At 33.9% G+C, this 25,467-nt stretch overlaps 1 protein-coding gene and 1 non-coding gene across 4 annotated transcripts in view; both read right to left on the bottom strand.

Annotated features, from left to right (window-relative positions):
• Nucleotides 1–25,467, bottom strand: part of ATP11B (ATPase phospholipid transporting 11B (putative)) — a 104,296-nt gene that overhangs the window by 58,974 nt on the left and 19,855 nt on the right. For all 3 annotated transcript variants that reach the window (XM_045850957.1, XM_045850958.1, XM_045850956.1), the window contains exons 2-8: nt 22,355–22,471; nt 16,754–16,843; nt 15,037–15,117; nt 9,859–9,966; nt 9,542–9,670; nt 8,905–9,008; nt 1,968–2,015 (exon numbers count right to left, since the gene is read on the bottom strand). In XM_045850957.1, coding sequence (XP_045706913.1) covers nt 1,968–2,015; nt 8,905–9,008; nt 9,542–9,670; nt 9,859–9,966; nt 15,037–15,117; nt 16,754–16,843; nt 22,355–22,471 — 677 coding nt within the window. The remainder of the gene's footprint in view (nt 1–1,967; nt 2,016–8,904; nt 9,009–9,541; nt 9,671–9,858; nt 9,967–15,036; nt 15,118–16,753; nt 16,844–22,354; nt 22,472–25,467) is intronic.
• Nucleotides 17,008–17,113, bottom strand: LOC123827599. The gene has a single exon (XR_006787260.1). It is a non-coding gene; the product is annotated as a U6 spliceosomal RNA (small nuclear RNA).

The following is a 25,467-nucleotide window of genomic DNA, read 5'->3' as shown; positions in this document are numbered from 1 at the left end:
TAACAGTAGAAATTGTGAGCAAAGTTAATAAATAGTTTTTAAAGGAAGTAGAGAATTAAATGCATTATTGACATAAATTGCAGTGTGATTTGTGTATAAATGCACAAGTTCTGCACAATTAAAATTACTCTGGATTATAAAACATGAGGTAGCGAGTGAGTTAGTTCTTGTCTAAGCACGACTGACACTACAGCTTGACTACTTGCATTGCATACTTCTTGGAGCATGGGTCTTCTTGCTGTTCAAATTTCTCTCCATAAAGGAGATATGAAATTAGAAGAAATAACTAGAAAGGAAATTGTACTTTTTTAGTGATAGCAAAATGATAAGATTCTGTAATGGATAACTTAAAAAGCCTTAAATTTTGTTGACGTCCCTCATCCTTTTCTGAAACATACCTATAAAGTCATCCAAATCAAACAGAATTGGGACCAATTCTGAAGATGTCTGCAAACCCAAACACTCTAAAAAAAAAATCCAACGAACCAGGAGGACCAGATATTTGGGACGTGGTTAACAAGTATGGTTTTAATAGCCAGTCATATTTGGAGCACACTACATGGATATTCCAAAATCAATTAACCAGGAGACACAAAATAGCTCTTTTTCACTTGGTGTTGACTCTTAACAATGAATAGAAAAACTCTGAGCTCACAGCAGTGTATACAACTGGGATATCTTGACAGAAAGCTTCAAATTTAAAGGTAATTCATCAGTACACTCTGGTTGCTTCAACAAAGAACATGGGTCATTTTTTTAACCATCCTAAGGGCTGAGGGAACATAATTGGTCTTTCCTTTTATTAGCCACAATATCTAATGCAATCCAGACTATACATCCACACATCTATCTCATTAAGTCATTACAGAAATCAAAATAAAAACCTAGTCACAGTTATTTAAGCAGGGGCCCTACACTTCAAAAGACTTTGTGACAGAGCTCATTAAAACATGCTGCTGTGTTAATGTTTGTAAAAAATGTGAATCAGTGCTGATACATGATATTTTTGGTGGCTTGTCTTGAGGAATTCATTTTTTTGAGGAATTCATTTAAAAAATACTGAACTTTTCATGTCAGTGATTTATTTCAAGCAGCCAATTTCATTAAACATGTCTCATAAAAAGGTAAAATGCTAATTTGATTTAGAAGTTCAAGGGATGATTCCAAGATTTATTTTAAATTTGGCTTCGTGGTCATGAATAACAATGTAATCTCACCCTGTTAGCAAATCTTTGAAATGACCCCAAGGCCTTTCATGTAGTAGCCAGAAATTAACCTGAATATTGAGGGAAAACAAACCAAAACAACCAGCCAAACAAAATAACCAATTAGAAGAGTAACTAAGAGGTTCTGAATTGGCCACTAAATACTCTAGTTTGTACTAAATGATTTTGAAATGAGTTAAGACTGAAACATTTATGGTTATTAAACATTATATAAAATGTTTTTTGTATTTTAGATTTTAAATGTGGTACATGAGGATTTGATTAAGAATATCTGCTTCCTTTTATGTTACTACCTGATATTATTAGAAAAAGAAATACAAATGCCCTGGTTGTGTGTAGCTCAGTGGATTAAGTGTGAGCTGCGAACCAAAGGGTCACTGGTTCCGTTTCCAGTCAGGGCACATGCCTGGGTCTTGGGCCAAGGCCTCCAGTGCGGAGTGTGTGAGAGATAACAACACACTGATAATTCTCTCCCTCTCTTTCTCCTTCCCTTCCCCTTTTTAAAAATAAAAATAAATTCTTTAAAAAATAAAAAAATACAAGTATACAAATAATCTTACTAACTTATTTTGATATTTCATTAAATTTGCTTCATCCTCACTTGCTGATGCTACAAATTACTAGAAGATAAAGTGCTAAGTGCTTTTAAAAGAACCTTTTCCATTATGTGCAGCTTGTTCATCTAATATACCTGCAACTTGATTTTTGTCTCTCCCACAAACAATGTGAATTTATTCTTACCTTACAATTTCTTCCATTTGTTGAGTTATTATCATTCGTCCCATGAATCTATCAAAGAATTCAGCATGTTACAAAACAAACAAACAAAAAACAATGACAAATTACTTATGACATCAACAGGTGGAAAACTTTAGATACTTTTGGCACTATTGTTATATGTGACACCAAATCAACCTTTTATATATATGAATGGTCCAATAATCATGTTAGAACTTATGAAATAGTCATTAAGCTTTAAAAATTGTAATATTCTTGCCACCCCACTACAGCTATGAATAAGGTAATAAATGAAAAAGTGTTTTCAAAATGGTGATTTAAATTATATTATTGCCTCAGCCAGCATGGCTCATTTGGTTGAGCGTGGCTTGTTGTCCTGCAAAGTGAAAGGCTGCTGGTTCAATTCCCAGTCAGGGTGCATGCTTGAGCTGCAGGCTGGTCCCCAGTTGTGGCACATGCGGGAGGCAACTTAATCGGCATTTCTCTCTCACACATGGATGTTTCTTTCTCCCTCTTTCTCCCTCTCTATCCCTTTCTCTAAAAATAAATAAATAAAATCTTAAAATGTTATATTACTATTATTAGTTTCATCATCATGAGAATTTGTAATTGCTACACAAAGATGTATACATTATTTAGCCATTAATGAGTGCTCACATATTTCGTCAGTTTACTAAATAAGATTCCTTCTTGTGATTAGAATCATTCATGTACTTATTCATGCATTCATTTGTCCAACAAATACTCACTGAATAACTACTACATGTGAGTTAAGTGGTGGCGACAGAGTAGTAAGCAAAAGCCTATCAGTGAACTCCACAGCTTCTAGAGTTATCAATGAAGTATCCTTTATCTGGGGTTTCAGTCCCAACTTCCACTACTGTAACAGCTCCATAGCACAAAGTCAATTTAAATGAACAATTACTTTCTACTACAGTGAGAAGTAAATTTTGAGTTGAAGCACATTCTAGCAGAGTATCCTGTTAATCACTTAACTAGGCAAGGCAGTATTAAGCATTCCCTATCAAATGTCCCCTATTTATTCCTTCTATTTCCAGGTCACAGATGCTTTGTCCCTTTGGCTTCATTGTTTCTTGCAAATCTCCTCACAGAAGAGCATTATATTGTTTTGTTTTTTAAAATCTCCACTTAATGGATTTTATGTAATCTTGTTTCTAATTTCAACTTCGGATTTGGATGTAAAGCACCAGTTCATGTAGAGTCTCTCTGGGCATCCTTCAGAGATGATGAAGACCACTCCTTTGATTTTCCTGAGCACGATTCCAACAAGAGAATTCCTGTTTTCCTTCATTTATCTGTCCTGTATCCCTGATTCTAAGGCATTCCTTGTTGGTTCATGCCAGTTCCATGCTGGATTAACTCATCTTGTACTTTCCTTGGCCCTTTCTCCAAAGTCACACTTTTATTTGTTTCTAAGCAAAAATAGTTTTATTATTCTTTTTGATATAAAATGATTCATATAAAGAAGATATTAACAGGGAAATAAATACTACCACAGGTAATCCCACTACTCAAATACAAACACTGCTATTATTTTGGAATACATTTTCCAGGCTTTTCCACGCACATATAGATAAACACGTATCTTTTAAAAAACAAAAGATAAGTCATACCATAAATAGTGTTGATAACATTCCGCCCCCTCCCCTTAACCTGTCCTGTCAAAAACACAGATCTATATCATTATTTTAAAAAAGATTTTATTTATTTATTTTTAGAGAGAGGGGAAGAGAAAAAGAGAGGAAGAGAAACATTGACTGGTTGCCTCTCCCACGCCCCCAACCAGGGACCTGGCCGGCATCCCAGGCATGTGCCCTGACCCACGGGCCCTTTGGTTTGGAGATGACACCCAACCCACTGAGCCACACCATTACTTTTCATAGCTGCACATAATACTGCATTTTGGGGTTACTGTATAATACATTTAAACAATTCACTACTGATGGGAGCTTATGTTTTTTCCAACTTACATATCATCTAAACCAGTGATTTCCAACTTTTTTCACTGCATAAACTACTAAAATTTTGCAGCACACCAAAAAATACATTTTGTGCTGATCTGACAAAAAATAGGTTTAATTTTGATTTACTGACTGTAGCCATTTTTTATTTGACAATCTAAGGGAAAAGAGGTCACTGCCCCTAAGTAAGTAGTCAGGTATTGCATGTTTTAAAAATTCTTGAAGCACACCAGTTGAAAATCTCTGGTCTAAACAATGCAGCCCTGAAAAACCTGTGTACATAACTTTTTACATTTTCATTAAGGTAAGTCCCTAGGAATAGTAGAATTTCATTATTTTGTTATGAAAAAATTCCTAGAAGTGGAAGAGCCTAAGAAATTAAGAGGTGGAAAGAATAAAAAACTAAAGGAGTAAAAGAGCCAAGGAAGAAGAAAATGGAGAGTGCTGTGAACTACCTGTGAGAGGCTGCTCCTAAACAAAAGGCTCTCCTGGTTTTCATTTCTTCCAGTTGTATGGCAAAGGTCATTTCTTATCATATGCTATCCTCTCTCAATAAGCTATTAAAGTTCTTTAAAAAAATATAATGTAACCCCAATTAATCAACAGGTAATTAGGGAGGATTCAACAATGTTCAAGGAAGAAGAATTAATAACCAAAAATGTTTAGGCTTTCTAATAAAAAGTAAATTAAAACCAGAGTTTTAAAATTATGAAACTATTATCTACAAAATTAACAAAAATATAAAAACTATAATATTTAATACTAGTATAATTCTGAAACAATAAAAACTCCCCCATAAACTTACACTTTGCTCATGGCAATAAAAATTAGTCCAAAGCTTTTGGTGAAGTGTCAGTATGTTTATGAAAGGCCAAACTCTATTAGTACTTTAATCTAGTAATTCCTTTTCTTCAGGAACTACTGGATTCTTCCAGTAGAATCCAGGAATTCTACTGGATTACTGGATGTCTGTTCTTTGGGAATCTAGTATTAGATTACAAACTGTAAGAGGCAAGAACTATCACTGTTTCGTTACCATTGTATTCTCAATTTCAGTGTACGTGCTGTCGAGTGAGCACAGTATTCTCAGTGTCCAGTACTATGCCTCAATTATTGGAGGCACTCAATATAGCTGATGGAGGAATGAATGGACAATAAAAATATTCACACACCGTCTGAGTAATATTTTGGAACTCTATCATTCATCCATTCATTCAATATTTATTGAGTGTCTACAATGTGCCTAGTATTGTTCAAATCAATTCAATAGTAAAGGGAACTATATACACAAATTTGCTTGCCTATATCACAAACAATTCAATAAAAGGAAAAATTTAACTGCATTAATATAAGTACATAAAAATATTTGGGTTTTTCCCTTGTCAACAAATACGTAGTAAGGCCTCCTATATGCTAGATCTGTTCTAGGTGCTTGCAACACATCAGTGAATAAAACACACACAGATGCCTGCCCTTCAGTTTATACTGTAGTTGGAGAGATAATAAACAATAAACAAATCAATTACATAATATACAAAGAGGTATTACTATGTGTTATAAAAAGGGAAAGCAGAACAGGGTAAGAATTAGGTTGCAGTATTAAATACTCAAAGTTGGCCTCACTGAGGCGATTTAAGCATAGACTAGAAGGTGGTAAAGGAGTTAAGACAAGGAATAGCCAGTGAAAAGGTGGCAGTGAATCCGTATGTTCAAGGGAAAATAAGGAGGCCAGTGTAGTTGATGTGTGAACAAGAGGGAGAGTGGTCAGAAATTAGGTTAGAGAGGAAAGGCTGGGGATAGGGGCAATCATTCAGTAAGGTCTTACAGGTCATTATAAAGACATGGGTTTTTGACTCAGTAAGATGGAAAAGTCACTGCAGGGTTTTAGCAAAGGAATGACATGACATCACTCACATTTTAAAAGGATCAATCTGGTTGCTTTCGTGAGAACAGACTGCAAGGGAAAGGAGGGTTGAAACAGAAAATCTGGTAAGAATGCCCCTGATAGCAGTAAGCCAGGTAGGAGGTGATGCTGACTCACACCAAATTACTGGCAGTGAAATTAGTGAAAGGTGATCAAATTTTGGGTGTATTTTGCAGGTAAACCAGTAATGTCCTGATGGGTTGGGATGAAATGTGGGAGAGGGGGTTAGGAGGCATGAGCAGAGAGGTGATGTGGGGAGTCATGGCTGAGGCTGACTCCAGGGGTTTTGGCCTGCAGAATTGGAAAGAGGGACTGTCTTCAACTGAGACACGGAAGACTGTTCAGATAAAAAGATTTGTAGGGAAGATCAGAAGCTCTATTCTCAACATGACTAATTTAGAGTTCTAAATGTAAGTAGAGTTGTAGAACATGAAGTTGGATATGAGAGTGTGAAATCTGGGAAAGTGTGGAATCAAGATACGAATCTGGAGTTAGCATGTAGGATGGTCTTTAAAGCCATCACCTTGGATGAAGTCATCAACTGAGTGTAGATAGTGAAAAGTATAGGTAGGGAAGGGAGGAGGACCAAGGACAGTCCTGTCCTAGGGCACTCTAACATTAGAAGTCAGGGAGAAGAGGAGATATCAGCAAAAGAGATTGAAAGGAGAAAAACCAAGAGAGGGCAGCATCCTGGGAGGCAATTGAATTAATTGTATCAGAGAAGAGAAGCAATGAACTAACTATCCAGCTACTGAATTTTGAATTGATGAAGTTATTTGTAATAAGGCACCACACAATATTTGTAATAGCAAAACAATGGAAGAGTTAGATATTTAAAGATTAGTTAATGGCCAGGTTCTAGTATGCTTACACAATCATGCAGCCACTAGAAATTATTATTAAGGCCCCGGCTGGTATGGCTCACTGGATTGGCCTGCCTGGAAACTTAAAGGTCACTGGTTCTATTCCCAGTCAGGGAATCTACCTGGGTTGCCAGCCAGGTCCCTGGTTCAGGGTGTGCAAGAAGCAATTGATTGATGTTTCTCTCACTTATCAATATTTCTTACCCTCTCCTTCTCCCTCCCTTCCCCTCTCTCTGAAAATAAGTAAAATTAAAAAAAAAGATTAAGAATATTGTATAGTAAAATGGAAAATAGTTTTTTAAAATTAGAAAAGCAATCAATATTCTTGGAAGAAATATTAGAAAATATGGAGAAAAAAAGTAAATAAAAAACAGCTGAATGTAATTCCTCCAGGTTTTTCTTTCTCTCTGTACCTACCTATTATTCTATTCTAAACTATCACATACATAAAATACATTCAAAAAATATAATTGGGATCGTATTAAAGCTACAACTCTGTATCTTATTTAACATTATATTTCAGTATATTTCTATGTCATTAAGTTCTCTGGAAACATTTTTTATAATTTATATATTTCCGTTGTATCTGTACCATATTCCCACTTAAATACTCTCCTAGGCAGATACTTAAATGCTTACAATATTGCCATTATAAGCAACATATAGAAAAGTGAAAAATGTAATTTTATATATGTAACATCTTTACAGCTGAGTTTCTTAAGGATAGAATCCATGCTGATTCATCTTATTTCTTACCTACCATAATGAATACATCAGTGCTCAACAATAATTTGTTGAATGAATAAAAATAGCAATACATTTAAGTATGAGTTATCTTTCCATTACATAAGTGTTCTGTAGTAGTTACCTTTATATTTAAAACAAAATATATACTTTCAGAAAGGAAGAGGAAAAGAGAAAATAAAGAGGAACACCTTATATTTAACAGTGAATTATTTACTATTAAAAAAAGTTTAACTTTTTCCACATTTTCTAAGATAATATAAAAACCATCCATCAACACATTAGTCATATTCAGCTCACATAAATCTTATGCCTGTTTAATGCTCCATTTTCTAGCTTTTAACAATTTTTTATAACTCACCACTGTTTGAGACAAGGGAATAATAGGAATATAGAAATGTTAAAGTATTAAATTCTTTACAGTTAAATCTTATAGTTTTAATGCTCTTAAAGAATAGAACCCTAAATTTTTATAGTTAATTGGAAAACTCTATACCTTATTTGACTGTGATGAAACTGTAAATTTTTATAACATCACATAGAGAAAACCCCATTATAAATAGTATCTAGATCCCAAACAAATTATGTTAAGACATTATGGAAGAGCCAATGACTAATGATAAGATGTGAACACTTCAACCAATAGAGGGAGACATATCATTTGATAAGCTGAAGGTGAATTTTACAATGTGGTTGTTAATTTATATTCTATCACCAGTTACTCAGTAAAAATGAGTTTAATATTTCACTTTAACAATAAAAAGTTGTTTGCCCTGGCTGGCGTAGCTCAGTGGATTGAGCACGGGCTGCGAACCGAAGTGTCGCAGGTTCAATTCCCAGCCAAGGTACATTCCTGGGTTGCAGGCCATAACCCCCAGCAACCACACATTGATGTTTCTCTCTCTCTCTCTCTCTAAAAATAAATAAATAAAAACTTAAAAAAAAAGTTGTTTCTATTTCATAGCCCACAATAATTATCATATCACTGAAAGATGACTTACACTGCATTTAGTAAATTACGTTAAAAGGAGTTAGTTCCGAGTGACTACAAAGACATATCTATCATATAGTCCTTGCCTTCATGGAGTATACACACACACACAATTACTTTCTTTTAAAGAAATAATTTTACTTTTCCTATAGCTACTTTTACAGTTACAAAGTTTAGCATTATAGTTATAAAGCCAGTTCATATAGAAGTAAAAGGTAATAAAAAAGAACATTTGAATGCAAGCACTGCTTCTGAATTAATACTTTGGATTAGAATTCCGGCAAATTCTGCTTTTAGCCTTTTCCCCCTGAACTGATCTCTCCACTTCCTCTCAATAATCTCTTCAATTAGCTAAAGATTCCACTGTATGTTTATAATTATAAAAGTGAGATCTGGGACAGGACTTAAGATGACTACACTGAATATCACACCATACCTGTACAAGTCGGCTTCTGGTTGCTGACACTCTACCACAGCTACAAGAGTGTCCAAACTGGCGACCGTCTGTAATACTGCTGTCTCTGGCACTGCCACGTGTGTCTAAAACGAGGATTAAATGGAAGTTTCAAGACCCAAATGGGACCCTATATATCATCTTTTTTTAAAAAATAATTTTTTCTATTCTAGTTGACATACAGTATTATACTGGTTTTGCATGTACAACTGCATGATTAGACATTTATATAACTTATGAAGTGATCGCCCAATAAATCTAGAGCCAATCTAACACCCAATATAATTATTACTATTTCATTGACTATATTCCCTACGCTGTACTTTATATCTCCATCTATTTCAAATCCCCCTCATCTAAAAAAGCACCAAAATATTAATATATTTTATTTTCCCTAAAACACTTCCCATTTTTCTTTAACTTGACTAAACCATGTAAGGCTACACTTGAAATAGATAAATAACATTATTAAAAAAACCTTAAAAATTCTTTAAAATTTTAGTAATTTAAAAGAATTTACCAGGTCCAACTTCACTACCTTAACCAAAGAAAATTCCCTATTACTACAATACAAAGACATTTTGTTCACAAGAACACTGATACGTATACATGTACAAACCTTCAGGTTAGTTTCTCCATCCAAACTAGCAGTTGTAATGTGACAAGAACCATCAAGTCGATCTGAGGACAGAAGCACCAAATCTGCAGGGAAAATTTCATCTTTGGCTATTCGAACAATATCACCCACCTATGAAGAATTTTGGGGAGAGTGAATATACTGATTTTAAAAGGCATGGGCTTATTTTATTGGGTTCTAACCAAGTGGTCTATCCCAATATTTCAATGTAGGAAAGTAGGCTTTTAATTAAAATATAATCAAATTAGATTTTGTGACACCAAAATATACTTGATAGCTATTATTTACTAAGTACATACCCGAATGTTTTTTGATCTAGTCTTTACAAGGCCACCACTTCGAACAACATAAACAGGAGCTCCATTTACTTCATTATCTGAGTTATGTCGTAACCAATCTTCATATCCCTGTCAATATAAAAAATAAATAAGTGCCCTCTTTAGTAGAATTAGAAGATACTTTTAAAAAATTTTTTTTTAAAATTTTATAGTACATTTTGTTGATTATGCTATTACAATTGCCCCACTTTTGTCTCCCCTTTATTCCCCTCTGCCCTGCACCACCCCTCCCACCAGCATTCCTTGCCCCTTAGTTCATGTCCATGGGTTGTACATATTAAGTTCTTTGGCTTCTCCACTTTCTATACTATTCTTAGCATCCCCCTGTCTATTTTCTACCTACCATTTATGCTTCTTATTCCCTGTACCTTTTCCCCTATTCTCTTCCCTCCCACTCGCCGCTGATAATCCTCCACAAGAGCTCCATTTCTGTGATTCTGTTCCTGTTCTAGTTGTTTGCTTAGCTTGTTTAAGCAAACAAGCTTAAGTTTATTTAGGTTTGGTTGTTGATAGTTGTGAGTTTGTCATTTTACTGTTCATATTTTTTATCTTCTTTTCTTAGATAATCTCTTTAACATTTCATGTAATAAGGGCTTGGTGATGATGAACTTTTTTAACTTGGACCTTATCTGGGAAGCACTGCATCTGCCCTTCTATTCTAAATGAGAGCTTTGCTGGATAGAGTAATCTTGGATGTAGGTCCTTGCTTTTCATGACTTTAAATATTTCTTTCCAGCCCCTTCTTGCCTGCAAGGTTTGTTTTGAGAAATCAGCTGACAGTCTTAAGGGAACTCCTTTGTAGGTAACTGTCTCCCTTTCTCTTGCTGCTTTTAAGACTCTCTTCCCTATCTTTAATCTTGGGTAATATAATTATGATGTGCCTTGGTGTGTGCTTCCTTGGGTCCACCTTCTTTGAGCTTCCTGGACTTCCTGGAAGTCTATTTCCTTTGCCAAATTGGGGAAGTTCTCCTTCATTATTTTTTCAAGCAAGTTTTCAATTTCTTGCTCTTCCTCTTCTCCTTCTGGCACCCCTATGATTGGGATGTTGGAACATTTAAAATTGTCCCGGAGGTTCCCAAGCCTCTCCTCATTTTTTTGAATTCTTGTTTCTTCCTTCTGTTCCAAATAGTTTATTAGAGTCCCAGTTTTCCTTCCTGTCACTATTGGTTCCCTGCATATTTTTCTTTATTTTCTTTGTATAGCCTTCCCTTGTTCCTCTATTTTGTGACCATACTCAATCATTTGTGGTTGAGTATGGTCCCCAAATAGAGGGAAAAGTGAAGGCACGATGATTACCAATGTTTTGAGCTCTGCATCTGATAAGGTTGGCTATTTCTTCATCCCTTAATTCTATTTTTGGAGCTCTGATCTCTGCTTTCATTTGGGCCGTATTTCTTCATCCTGACACACCTCTTACATTGTAAGGGGTGGAGTCTTAGGTATTTGCCAGGGTGGGGCAACCCACATCTCTGGGTTGTGGTGCTATATGTGGGGGAGGGGTCAGAGAGGGAACAATGCCACTTGCTCAGCTCTTGGCTGGCTTTCATTCACTTCCCCCGCTTCCCACAAGCAAATTGGGCCCTTCTGGTTCCCGGGTAGATGAGTTTGTGTATGTTCTACGACCCTGTGGGTATCTCCAATGAACTCTCCTGTGAGGCTGGGAGTTTCTCACACTGTCGCAACCCTTACAAGGTTTTTATAGCCAGAGGTTTTTGAGGCTTTATTTCCCTCCACTGGAACCCTGGGTTGCTTGGTCAGTCTCACTCCCAAGTTGACCCACGTGCAAAAGTGGGACTGGCCAGTCCTCCAGCCTGCGCCCAGCTGCGAGTCCTCTACGCTCCAGTTGCCTATCTCCACTCCTCCTACCAGTCTGAATGAATGTTTTAGAAGATACTTTAATTAAACAACAAAAAGAAACATAAAAACATAAAAACACAAAACATTTCACTCACCAGATTTATACTAAGCTATTTTGAAGCATATACTCATAGGAATTTGACACTCAAAAAATACTAGGAACAGTCTCTTCTCTTGGTTTTCATCATACACACACGTTCCTGGTTTTTATACCACCTCTTCGTTACTTCTTCTCAATTTCCTCATGGGAGCTTCCTTCTAGGTCATCTTTATGGGCCCTGTTTTGACCCATCACTTTCTCACTACAAGATTCTTCTATATCTGTGTCTTTAAAAATGTCTAAAATTTATACCTCCAGTTCATATCTTCCTTTTAGACTCTAAACTTGAATATCCAAATACATTCTTAACATCTCCATTTTGATGTCTCATAAAATATATTAAACATTTCAAAACTAAATTGATGATGTTATTCTCTAAATCATGTTCAGTGTTTCCCATCTTGACAAATGACATCTACTGAGTTGCTCATATTAGAAATCTGGGGAGTCATTTTTGACTCCTACCTTTTCCTGACACCTATTCAATCAATAAGTTCTATTGCTTCTATATAATACAAGTGATATTTTAAACATCAAAATATAAATTCATACAGCATTATTACAGACAATAAGTAGAAAAAAATGAACAGATTTTAAAACTGAGGCTGAATTATTCCACTTTCTTAAAGGTCAGTACCATTATTATTTGTACTTCTAAAAAATATGGTAGGTTATGTGGATCATCATTATAAAGGGAAATAGATATACGCATTTCACAAAGAACACTTTGATTAAATGTTAAGAAGAAGCATTTTTTAAATGGAAAAACTTCTTGTGTTTTTTTTAGAGAAAATCCAAGAACTCAGAGGTATAGAACAAGATAACAAAATATCTGATAGCATTAAGTGATAAAAGTAAGGTACAAAATGTGTTGTGTTCTATGCTTTATTTGTGGAAAAAAATACACTTTTCTTTGAAAACACTCTGTATAGGTGTCTGGACTAATGTACAAATAATGGTTCCCTCAGGAGAGAAGAACCAGGAGACTGGGGGTTTAGAAGTATAAGCGACTTTTACTGTATGTTATTTCATACTGTTCCTATTTTTTAAAATATGTGCATCTATTACCTAAAAATATTATAACATTATAAAATACAAAGCAAATATTAAAAATTGCTTGAAGGCCATTTTTTTTTCCAGGGAGAAAACTTTTGGCAAAGCATTCTTAAAATACTTAAATTATGTGGCCCTGGCCAGGCAGTTCATTTGGTTAGAAATGTTATACCAATACACCAAGACTGGGCATTTGATCCCTGGTCAGGACACATACAAAAATCAACCAACAAATGCATAAATAAGTGGTACAACAAATCAATGTTTCTCCGTTTCTCTCTTTCTCAAATCAATAATTTTTTTAAAAAATCATATGACCTTTCATATTTCCTCTTTTGCTTTAGTTGTCAAAAAGGTCTCTATAAATTTAGTATTTAACTTTAATAACCATGCTAATAAAGGTCTGAGGTATAATCTTCCTGTGTCTTACTTTTAGATATTAAGTGTTTTTACTTAACCCATGTTGGAAGGAAACAGGATGTCAATAATAATAATAGTTATTATTATTATTTTAAACTCTCCTATTTTGTAGACATTAAATTCACCAGCATTTTTTTCAACTTGGTTAATGGCATCACATTCCAAATAAACCCAGTCTATACTTGGCTAAATATATATTGGGAAACCAGGGAAAGAAGTGTTGCAACATTTTTAATTGCTTTAAAAAAATACTCAGTAGGCCTGGCCGTTGTGGCTCAGTGGATTGAGTGCTGGCCTGCGAACCAAAGGGTTGCTGGTTCGATTCCCAGTCAGGTTAGTTGCCTGGGTTGCAGGCCAGGTCCCCAGTAGGGTGGTGTGTGAGGGGCAACCACACATTTACATTTCTCTCCATCTCTTTCTCCCTCCCTTCCCCTCTGTCTAAAAAAATAAAATAAAATTGTAAAAAAAATACTCAGTAGATTCACAAATTCATATAGAGCTAAACATTCAAATGATTAACATTCAAATAAACATTCTAACCACAAGGTGGTCAGAAAAAGCCTCAGCTATCCAAGTGGAAACGTTGCACAAACAGTTGTATATTGTGTCAGAGTTCAGGGAATAGTTTCAGGGTACATACATATTTGAGAACCACCAACACGTAAATGGCACTTCAAGCCACTGCACTGGGATGAAATCACGTAAGAGGAAATTATGCATGGAAAATAGGTTTAAGGCAAATATGTGTTACTGTGATGAAATAAACGGCATCTGCAAAGCCAAGTAAGTATGTAACTGTATGAAGTAATTTGGGTGCTTATTGACTTACAAAGTCTCCAAAAGAACAGTAAAGAAAGGGAAATCAAACATTGAGATCAGTAAAGTGCTATTCTGACACATCATACACATAACGTAATTATTAAAATATACTACATCACAGAATTACAAGATGTTTGTCAATTTTACTTCCACTTCAATTTAAACCTTATCCCTAAACCTTATAAAAATGAAAATTTATCATATTTACACAAGAAAATTCAGTGAAATCTCTTTCTGATGGAAGGAACCATCTCTGTATAATTGAGTCTCTGCCAAGACTTTTGAGAAATGGTAGCTATAAAGATATAACATTTCTACAAATTTCTTCATTTCTTACTTGGCATGTTCATCCAATAACACTGTTTTTTCATACTTAGATTTTAATACCAATTCAAGACTTGGTTGAAGCTATTTCCCCTAGGGTACAACTTTACATAAAAATCAACTTCAGAGAAAAGTGGTAAAACGTAGGAAAGCACCATACAATTTTTATTCAAAATGTTCATACTAGAAGTAAGCATACATGCTCTATTCCCCATAAACATTTCCCTTCTGAACTGTATTTCTTTCAACTATTGCCAAATTCTACAAAGATGATTATACTATTAACATTTTATATATAATTTAATTTGTAAATGTAAAATGCTTATTTTAAGATGCTTCCTAGGTGTGTCAAGAGAACAACATATTTTAATGCTAATCATACTAAGGATCACCAGAAATATAATAGTGTGGCTTAATTTAGTTTAATTTTACCATCCATGAAACCAAAAAAATTTGCTGCTTTCTTATGGAAATTTTTTTCACATCAATAAATGTTACTTCTGAATGGACATACTTAGCAACTTACAAATGGCCTGGGGGAAATAAGAATAGAAAGCATTTCATACCTGTTTTATGGCAGTTACTGTTATTACAAAGAATAATGGAAGCCCACTGGTAATTGGACTGGTAGGTGTATCAATCATAAGCTAGATTAAAAAAAATGCAGAGTATTATAATTTTATATTGTACACATCACACTATTAACATCTTAGATCCCAGATGTACTGGGAATTCTGAGAACAAACACTAAAACAAAATGTCACCACAGTTCACAGTAAAAAATAATAGGAGGGACATATCATGTAGTGACTACAGAATAGTTTAGTTCAGTTTTACAAGTTCACTTTGTTGGCCATTACATGCATACCCACAAATACTGTTAGAGTGGACTCAGTCACAACTCTCCCTTCTTCACATAGAGGACTTCAGGTCTTCCGCAATATTTGCCTGGAAGTGGAGCTCCAGCTGCTCAGACTCTTATTTCACATTTCTTTGCCCATCCTGATAAATGCTGAAAAGTCTGTCAGCAATTTTTACTCTGGGATTCAGAATAAACTCACCACTTAGGGAGGCAGAACAAAGAATGGGACTAAGGAAAGGGTTTTTATTCCATTAGAGATTTTATTAAATCTAGCAGAGCCAGAGGGGGTACAGCTTAGAAAACAATGCTGAAGTGATTAGCTAAATCATACAACTGAGGTTTCAATAAACTGCTGGAGAAATAAAAAATTTTTTGCAGTAATTATGTTTGGCTAGTTACAACATGGATCTATGATTTATTAATGCTCCTTTATGCCACAGAGGCCAATTACATTTGTTCTATTACACAGAGAAGCTAAATTCCTGATCTTAGCTGGTAATTTCACAAATGCATGCTATGTGGACATGGTTAGTATGAATTTCTCACTTTTCTGAGAAAACCAAGCTGACAGTCTATTGATTAAAAAAAAATCAGAAGTTTCTTCTCTGTTCATGAAGGAAACAATTTTTTTGAAAAAAGTAAATGTTTCTTTAAGCTTTAAAGTAATAACTTGCCAAGCATTCTTTTTCTTTTGAAATCCCAGATTCTATTGAGAGAAAAGTTCAGAGTTCATACAAAAATTCAATGCCACACTGAAAGAGATTGTTAAAGTATAAGAAAAAAATAATCTTTTGAAAAGAAAATGACAATAACTATTTTTAAATCTTGACTCATACTCATGTTTCATAAGCTCTTTTCTTGATATTTTGATATCAGAAAAAAGCAAATGTGAAATTAAGAAAATGTTAAACAGTCTATAATGAATACAGATTCAAGTTAAGAAAATGATCTCCTGGATAAAAATCTGTTTTCATGGTGATTCTCAAAGATTTGTTTTTTTAAATTTTTAAACATCAAAGTAAAGCCGACATAACATAGAAAAATTTACTCTGTACCAAAATGGTTCCACAGGCAGAAATGTGCCAAAAACATATGCTGTATATTAAAAGACACACTATTTATGTTCTGAAACATCTTAAAGATGATGTCAATTTCTTGGCTTTGATTATGGTTATGAGCATCCCAGCACATCAATAATAAAACAAAACAGAATTAATCTTAAAATTCATTGGCTAGTTTTTAGCAATTGGGATGTGGTTAAATCACTGTAATTCACTGAATACAGTGGGGAAGCTCTACAGGAAAAAAAAATACAGTTCCAAAATCAAATGATTTAGAATACAATGTAACTTTTCCCTGAAGATATATTTTTAGAAATTTTATCTATAAAATTTAACAATGTACTAAGAGACAAAGCTTACCTGAACCAAAAATATAATAAGAAAATAAAAGTTTGCAACTCTTCTGAACTGTTCAAATAAGTTCTTTGGAACAAAATTCCACACAGTATACTAAAAAAAAGAGAGAGAGGAGACAACAAATTAATATTCAAAAATAACATATACTATATGGATATAAGAAAAGTAAAATCAGATTTACTAAGCTCTTAGACAAATTCATATAACTTTTTTTAATGATTAAAATGTATTGGATTTATTTCTTTCTAAAGTTTGTAAAAAATACAGACTGCTTCATGAATATGCATGTCATCCATGCAGAGGGGCCACACTAACCGTGTCTGTGTCATTCCAATTTTAGCATGGGTTTGCTGAAGTGAGTACTCATGAAACTCTCATGTCGAGACTCTCAGTCGATGCTGCTGAAACTATTGGGGTTTTATAGTCAGGACTTTTATTTTACTATTTACTAGCAATTTTGATATAATTTTAAAAAATGAGATAAACTGTAACCTAGAAATTTTGCTACTAAATTCTTGATTTTTTAGAAGCTAGAGACAGCAGATCTAAAACATTTTTGTAAAAAAAAATTTTATGGTATTATTGGTTAATAAGATTATGTAGGTTTCAAGTCTACATTTCCATGATACATAATTGTATTGTGTGCCCACCATCGAAAGTCAAATCACGTTAATATTTTAATAATTTATTTTGCACTTTGGTTACTGCACAAAACTAAACATAATGCTAAAGATAAATACTGATAGAAATGCTTACACTAGGTATAATCTGTTTTATATTTTTACATAACTCACTGTCAGAAATAGAAGAAATGGTATAATTATTCAATTATTTATTGGTAAGTATAGAATATGGAAAAATAATCCAGAATGTGAAAATTTTTTTAAAAATACTTTAGGCACGTGATCAATGGAATACCTACCCACCAAGAAAATCTCATACAGAAAAATCTGTATGACATGAAAATCTGTCACAATGTCAGTTTTTCAAGTAAAACAGTCAAGTATGATGGTTAAGAATATAGACGGTAGTGGGTTAAACTGCTGGGGCCTACATACTAATTCAAGGTCACTAAAGACCCTGGAACTTAATCTCTCTGCGCCCCACTTTTTCCCTCTATGAAAAAGGAGGGCAATAATCATCATGTTGTATTTTATAATCATATTGTTATAAAGATTAAATAAACTAATAAGTTTATAAAGCACTTAAGACAGAACCTGGCTCATATTAATTGCTATGTATCTGGTATATTATTAATTAACTCATAGGGGGAGGGTACAAATACAGTACAAATTTTACTTGTGTCACTCACTACTCACAACACAACTTCATTTATAAACAGGGAAACAGTTTATAGCACTGTTCCTTTACCCTGTATACATTCTCCCAGTTGAGTATAAGATCTAAGGATAGGAATATTCTTTTATTTATCGATCTATCCAGCACTTATACCACTACTTGGCACATAGCTGGAGATCAAAACTTGAATAGGATAGAAGATAAATATGGTAGAAATTATTTTTCTCTTTCAGCTAACTATCCTGATGTCAGGCAATGAAGCCTTAATGATTACTGACTATTTAAGATATTTAAAGAAACATTTTACCTAATTTTCTCTGGTGTGATGTAAGATGGTTCTAATTTCTAAAATTTTGTATGTGAAAAATTCACTTCTTAATCAGTTGGTTTAAGACTTGAAACTTTCTTTTCCATATGAACAACTTTATAAATATGGCTGGGTTCCCAGAAGAGCGAGCCCACAAATGCCTATTTGACTCAAGGGTATATAAAGAGTTGTACAATACCTAACAACCTGTTTTCTTAGGTGAAATTATATTTTTCAGTCCTAATCTCAGATACCTGGAACCTATTTTCCTACAGTCGAACCAGTGGCTTCAGCTTCTGGGATTGGGAATTAAGCACTAGAGAGAAGATAGGTAGATCCTTCCTGGAACCAAAAGAAGTTATTGTTCAATACCTACATATGAAATAGTAACTCTGACTGAAATCACCTTCAGCTGATCATAACTAGAGTTAAAATACAATTGTCTCTACAGGGGTCAGAGTATCCATGTAACTTCCCAATCATCAAATCAAATGCATAAAATTTATAAGAATGAGACTGACAATACGTAAGTTCATTTACACATTAACTACCAGCCACGGCATCAGTCTTTTCGAATCATAACAGTGACAATATATTTTGTCTTCCAGAATCTTGAAAAGAGCAACTACATAAATTGGCAGTAAGGTAATTGGGTTCAGGACATTTTCTTTGGATAGCTCAATAATGCAATGAAAAAACTCGAAATAAATAAAAATTGCTTGTGAAAACTAGCTTATAAATGTTAGGAATAGTTGTCTGCAGGTTTTCTAAAATACATACACATTAATAGATTGAATGAGTCTAAATTCTGTGCTTGCCCTGTCATATACAGAAGGAAACTGGTAAAATAATAGTAAACAATATGAAAATACTCTAAAAAAAACTATTATGGTTTTAAAATTTGAATTATGTAATAATAGTCAAGAAAAATGAATTAGAAGTATAAGTTCTCTGCAATTATGTCTATGACTGTATAATTTACCTTTTTTCCTCGTATGGTCTAACATTAGTAAGAAAACCAAAACACAGATATAAAATTAAATCTTTTGCAAAGAAGTTTAAATGTAAAATAAGGAAGTTACTATGATAAATTAAATTAAACCAACAGATATCATTCACTTACAATGTGTGAAACACACTTTATAGGAGGAACAATGATAAATTCAATATTAAATACAGGAGATTAAAAACAAATAGCAATAGCTGCAATTCAAAGAAAAATAAATGAAGCAATAGCTGAACACAAAGAATTAAGAGGAAAAGCAGTCACTGAGAAAGAAAACTTTAATAAAGAAGGTCATACTTGACATGGGCTTTAAGAGAGGAACATTCACAGGCTGAAAATAGAGGGCAAACACAGGGAGAACACTTCAGGAAGGAAGGACAGTATGAACAAAGGTAAAGAGGAGGAAAGTTCACCATGGCTTTCTGGGCTAAAAAGTAATGCTGTCTGGAGGAGTTTAAGGGAATAATGGTGGAATAAAAGGTAGTATAAAGGAAATAACAGAAGCAAGCCTCATTTATGGTCAGAAAAACAATTTACACTGTATAAATGTCTACATTCTTGAAATTGTGGTAAAAAAACATGAATTTTATTTTTCTACAAAAACATAAAGTATATTTTTAAAAACTGTGGTTATCAACACAAAATCATAGCAAAGATACAGTGGTAGGGAAACTTAACATAAGTTTATGGAATAGCAGGTAATACGGCTTGCAAGTAGTTTAAGAAAGCAGTAGTGGAATAAGAAGGAAGTAATAATAATAAGGGAATAATGAAAGAGTTTTCAAGGAAATGTTTATTTCAATATCTGCATTTTTGAAACAGCAGTCAAAAACATTAAACCTGATACTACTGCATATGAAAACAGTCATACAAATATATTTAATCCCAAAAGTTTTCCAGGACATGCAAGAGGAGGTCTAGCAGATAAGAATTACAAAAACAAGATTTAGAAAAATTATTTGAAAATCTGAAAAGTATCCAAAATATAAACAGAAACTGAAAGAGGGTTTAATTTTTTTAAATTGCAAATGGAAGGAGTATGAATTGTGCACCATGGATTCTTAGCCTGGAGACACTATACAAGCTCCCAGAGCAAAAGCAGCAAACCAAGGGAAAAACTACACCCTGAACAAAATATGACAGAGATCAGAGTTCAGGGCTGGAAAAGTAGATAAAAATGTAATGAGAAAATACTGGTAGTGAAAGAACTACACACACACACACACACACACACACACATTCAGAACATACAATATCCAAAACCCAGACTGACAGCTAAACTATGCACTAGAAAGGAATGAACTACTGATACTGATACTTGCCAATGACAAAGTTGAGTCTCGAGTATTAAGTGAGCCCTGGCAGGCGTAGCTCAGTGGATTGAGCTCAGGCTGCGCGCCAAAGTGTCGCAGGTTCGATTCCCAGTCAGGGCATATGCCTGGGTTGCAGGCCATGGCCCCCAGCAACCGCACATTGATGTTTCTCTCTCTCTCCCTCTTTCTCCCTCCCTTCCCTCTCTAAAAATAAATAAATAAAATCTTTAAAAAAAAAATCAGTGAAGAGCAATGTGTCTTAAAAATGTCATTAAAAAAAGAGTATTAAGTGAAAACAAGTCAGACACAAAAGATTCATACTGTATGACTGCATTTACATGAAATTTAGAAAAGACAAAACTAGTTACAGAAAGCAGACCAGTAGCTGCTACTGCTAGAGGTAAGGAAGAAGGGGACTGGCTCCTAGTTTTCAGAGTGGTGAACGTATTCCACATCTCGATTCTGGTGGTGGTCATATGATGTTACACAGCTGTCAAAATTCATCAAACCATACACTTACAATTGGGGAATTTAATGTACATAAATTATACCAAAAGTTTTTTTAATCTTAAACTTCTCAAGGAGTTTTAGTACTAAAAACTATATCATTAATCTAAAGCTCCTCTATTACTTCCTTTCTGTTCACTGCTTTAGAACCACTAATGAGAGATATCACTAATGGGTGTGCTGTACAAGCAAATAATGTGAAGACTGAAAAAAAAAAGGGGTGGAGCAAAGGAACCACTGGTCAAAGACAACATCCTTGGGAAAGATGAGATCAGGATTAGAAAAAAAATTATTAGTCACTCTAGAAGGGAAGAAAGGAGCAACACAAAAATGCTTCTTAAGGTTATCTATTAAGCAATAGTTACATTCTAAAAGCAGAACTTTACCCTTAATTTCTCTGACTCACAAGCTCTATACCTGCACTATGCAATAGGGTAACCATTAGTTGTATGTTATTGACATTTAATTGACAATAAATAAAAATTAAGTTCTTCAGTTGCATTAGCCACATTTCAAGGCCCAAATAGTCCCATATGGCTAGTGGCTATTATATTAGTGTGGAAAACATTTCCATATGAGAGACAAGTCTACTGGACAGCATCACTCTGTTATCTTCAAGTTTCAAAATAAACTAAGACATCCTAAAAATTAAACAAGGAAGAACATGGAAGAGTAAAGCAGTATTTGGAACTATAAAAAGTTTATAGAAGAGTGATAAAGCTGGAGAAAGGCAGGCTTTAAAGTTGCACAGAACTGAGTTCAAACTCCAATCTCATCAGTTACTAGTGCGCAACCCTCAGTAAATTACTTCCCAGCATCTCCATGGACAAAAATGATATAAAATGAGTATAACACTTTGTCAAGCTATCTCAGAGTTGTTGTAAGGATTAAATGACATGAGAAGTATCTAATACAGTGCCAGGCACATCGCATAAGTATTAGTTCATTATTTTAATTGCAACTAAGCATAAATTCTAGTATGTTGGCTACCTGCTATTAGCAAGTGGCAACTCCTTTCATTTTACAGTTCACACATTTTGGTTAAGATAATTCTAACTGACCATTTCCTTGAATTTTAAAGGCTATAAATGTGTACTAGGATACACAAATAAATGCCTTTTCAAAACAAATTGATACCTATCCATACTTTTAATGAAAGTGTTTATTCTTACCTTGGATGAAATGATCCGGTTATCTATAAATTTCTGAGGTGTATAAAGGCCATTCTGAGGAAACCTGTTGGCTATGTAAATAGTTCTTGTGTCACTTTGATGTGGTGGGTCAAAACCCTAAGATCAATCAAAAAAAAAAAAAAAAAACAATGTGGTCAACGAGGTTAATTGTTACAATTCTTTACATTTGGTTTTATTTAACTACTAAATTATACATTATTGGCCTTGAACTATAGACTCTTTATTCTGAGCAGAGTTAAAGCCACATTTTTTTTTCTTTTACAGGTAAACAGAAACATTATATTCAGATATAAAATTAACTAGGTAATAGCTCTGGTAATGAAAATCAGTCCATACGATCAGAAATGCTACCACAAGAAAAAGAAAAACATTTCATATAGGAGACCTACAGAGGCATTTGAGCATGAGGCTTCTTTCCTTCCCTTTCATTCCTGGAGGTTCCCTGCCTTGCTCCTAGGATGAATTCCTACTTAGCAATGTGGAAGTCCTGAATAAGCAAGACCTACATAACAACCACCACATGTGATGAAGAAGTTTATATTTTACTTCTTCTACACCCAGATCAACTTGGTTTCAAAGAACTTTGCTTTCAGAGGATTTAAAATGTGTTGGGTCTTGCCCCAATTCATTCCATCTCTTTGTGCTAATTACACTATCAACAGACTCCCCGAAATATGGGCATGTTATAATTCTGGCCTCGCATTTAAACAACCATCTCTTAAAGTTCATTTAGTAATGATCTCTACTGGAAAGGTTTTCAGTGATAAGAATACTGATATTTCATTACTATAGTATTGTACTCCTTCCATGTATAGATCCTGGGATCCCCTTGACAGACTAAAAGCAGTCACCAAATGCCAAGACCTTTTCTTAGATCTAACAGGCAATGACTTGTAATTTCTTAGATTTTCTTTTTTTTCCATGGTGGTCAAGGGTTATTTACTAGCACAACTAATTTATTAAAAGGTCAATTAAACTTGGTATTTACAAACTAGAACAATCCATTTTTAAATATTAAGGACTCTAACTTAGTAATTTACTAAGTAACGTGGCTACCATTCAATGCTCAGCATGCCTGTAAAATTTCCATTAAGCACAGACACACAAATAGTGGAAATTTCCACATTACCTAGAGTGATATTTTATTTAGCACATCAGAATATTAACAGTGCAATGTATGGTTTTCAACTGTTGTTATTCTGGTTTTTTAAACATTATTCTGTGATCTTAGAAACAGCTAGTATGGGACTGTGAATTAAATGTATGCTCCATAAAAAACACCTATGAAGTTAAATTTTATTTGTTTATGCTATTTATAGTGATGACCATATTTTGTGGATGTGAATGTGCCATTATGTGTCTGATTTCAAAATCAATTTCTTCAAGGATAAAATGTGGTACATATATTTATTTCCTGTTAAAGATTTTACAGTGTTGCCCTGCAATAACTTATAGGGGGGAAAAAAGGCAGGTCTCAAAATCAGAGTTGAAACTCACTGTTCATTTTAAAGGTACAAGACACTTATTAATTCAACAAATATTTAAACCATACTAATTTAAACCATTACTATGTTAAACCATGAAGGTGTATAGGATTTGTTATACTGTATACTCAAACATATCATAACATGTTCAAATCAATAAAAGAACAAATAGCTTGAATTCTAATGCTGTAGTCTATGGTTTTATTTCTCAAAGGGGGTTCATAAGAAGTTTACTTATAAGGTTCATAAAGTTACAAGAGAAACACACAAGTAATGAGCATTAAATTGCACGAAGTATAACCATTCAGTACCTACTCTAATCATGTTAAATAACACTAAGTTACATACCATGCATGTAAGCTTCTGGGATAAATTAAAGAAAAAACAAACTAAATTTGAAGATCTAAAAGATATATAAATCTTTAACAAGATATCAAGACAACTGATGCTGAGAACCACTGATACAGAATTTTATTTTTTGCAAAATTCCACCAAGAATGGAATTTATTACTATGTTCATCTGAACTTAAGAAACAAAAAAATAAATTAATAAAATGAAAACCCTCCCAAAACATACATACATATACTTATATATACACATATATAATATACATACTACTGCAACATTCAATTCATGACTAGAATGATCAATGATCACATACTCAAGTCTGGGAACTCCTGAGATTTTTCTCAATTATTTTAAGAGGATACACTGAAATGTTCAAAAAATAAAATCAGTCTTCAATTAAATTGAATTTTAAATTCAGCATCACCATATTCCAAGATAACATAATTTAAAATAAGATGACAATTCCAGGAGAGTAAGTTTACCTTAGCCCCAAAGAAGCCATAACATTCACTTATGCATTCTGAGTCTTTTCTGTTGTGATTAATTCACATTATCTCATCCACTCATGCTACAATCAATGACATGTATGTGTGTGTGGATATGTGTATTCTTTTTCACACATAATAAAGTATATATTTGTGACTATAGTATTAAGTACAGCCAAATGCCCCTTACAGAAATTAAACCTATTCAGTTCATTGGCATCATCTTCTCTGCAACAAATTATGTTAGCCATAAACGAAATAAAAATAGAATACAATTGTCCAAAAATAAACAAAGTGACTTATAGCAGGGTCCATAAATGGGCTTTAGGTCTGTGAATCTCTGAACCTGTAGCCAATTTCCATACATGAATTTTTTTCTGATAAAAGCAAGCATAGTTTCCATGATGTAAAGACACTTATAACCATTTACCCAGAAGTCTTGCTTTTGTAATCAGTTCCCAATTTCAATATTCTATATTTTAAAAATGACACAAGAGAATCTTTGTTTCCATAACACCTCTTTTTAACAGGAGTCAAAACAAAATATCTGTTACCAAATTAATTGAATAACTATATTGTTATTGTTAAATTCAAGTATAGTTTCAAACTATTTCTAGCAAGCATTATCAGCAATTCTATGGCACTGAAAAATACAATCTGAACTCCCTAATGACTAGGATACACGCCAGGGTTCAGAAACTTTTGGCACACAGTACATTTTCTGCAGTTATCCCAGACTACCTGTCCACACCCTCAACCTTTTGATGCTTGCCT

Source organism: Phyllostomus hastatus, unplaced genomic scaffold (genome assembly GCF_019186645.2).
Source record: "Phyllostomus hastatus isolate PE091 unplaced genomic scaffold, TTU_PhHast_1.1 phas_contig_86, whole genome shotgun sequence".
Lineage (NCBI taxonomy): Eukaryota > Metazoa > Chordata > Mammalia > Chiroptera > Phyllostomidae > Phyllostomus > Phyllostomus hastatus.
This window is presented reverse-complemented; position numbering and strand designations above follow the sequence as displayed.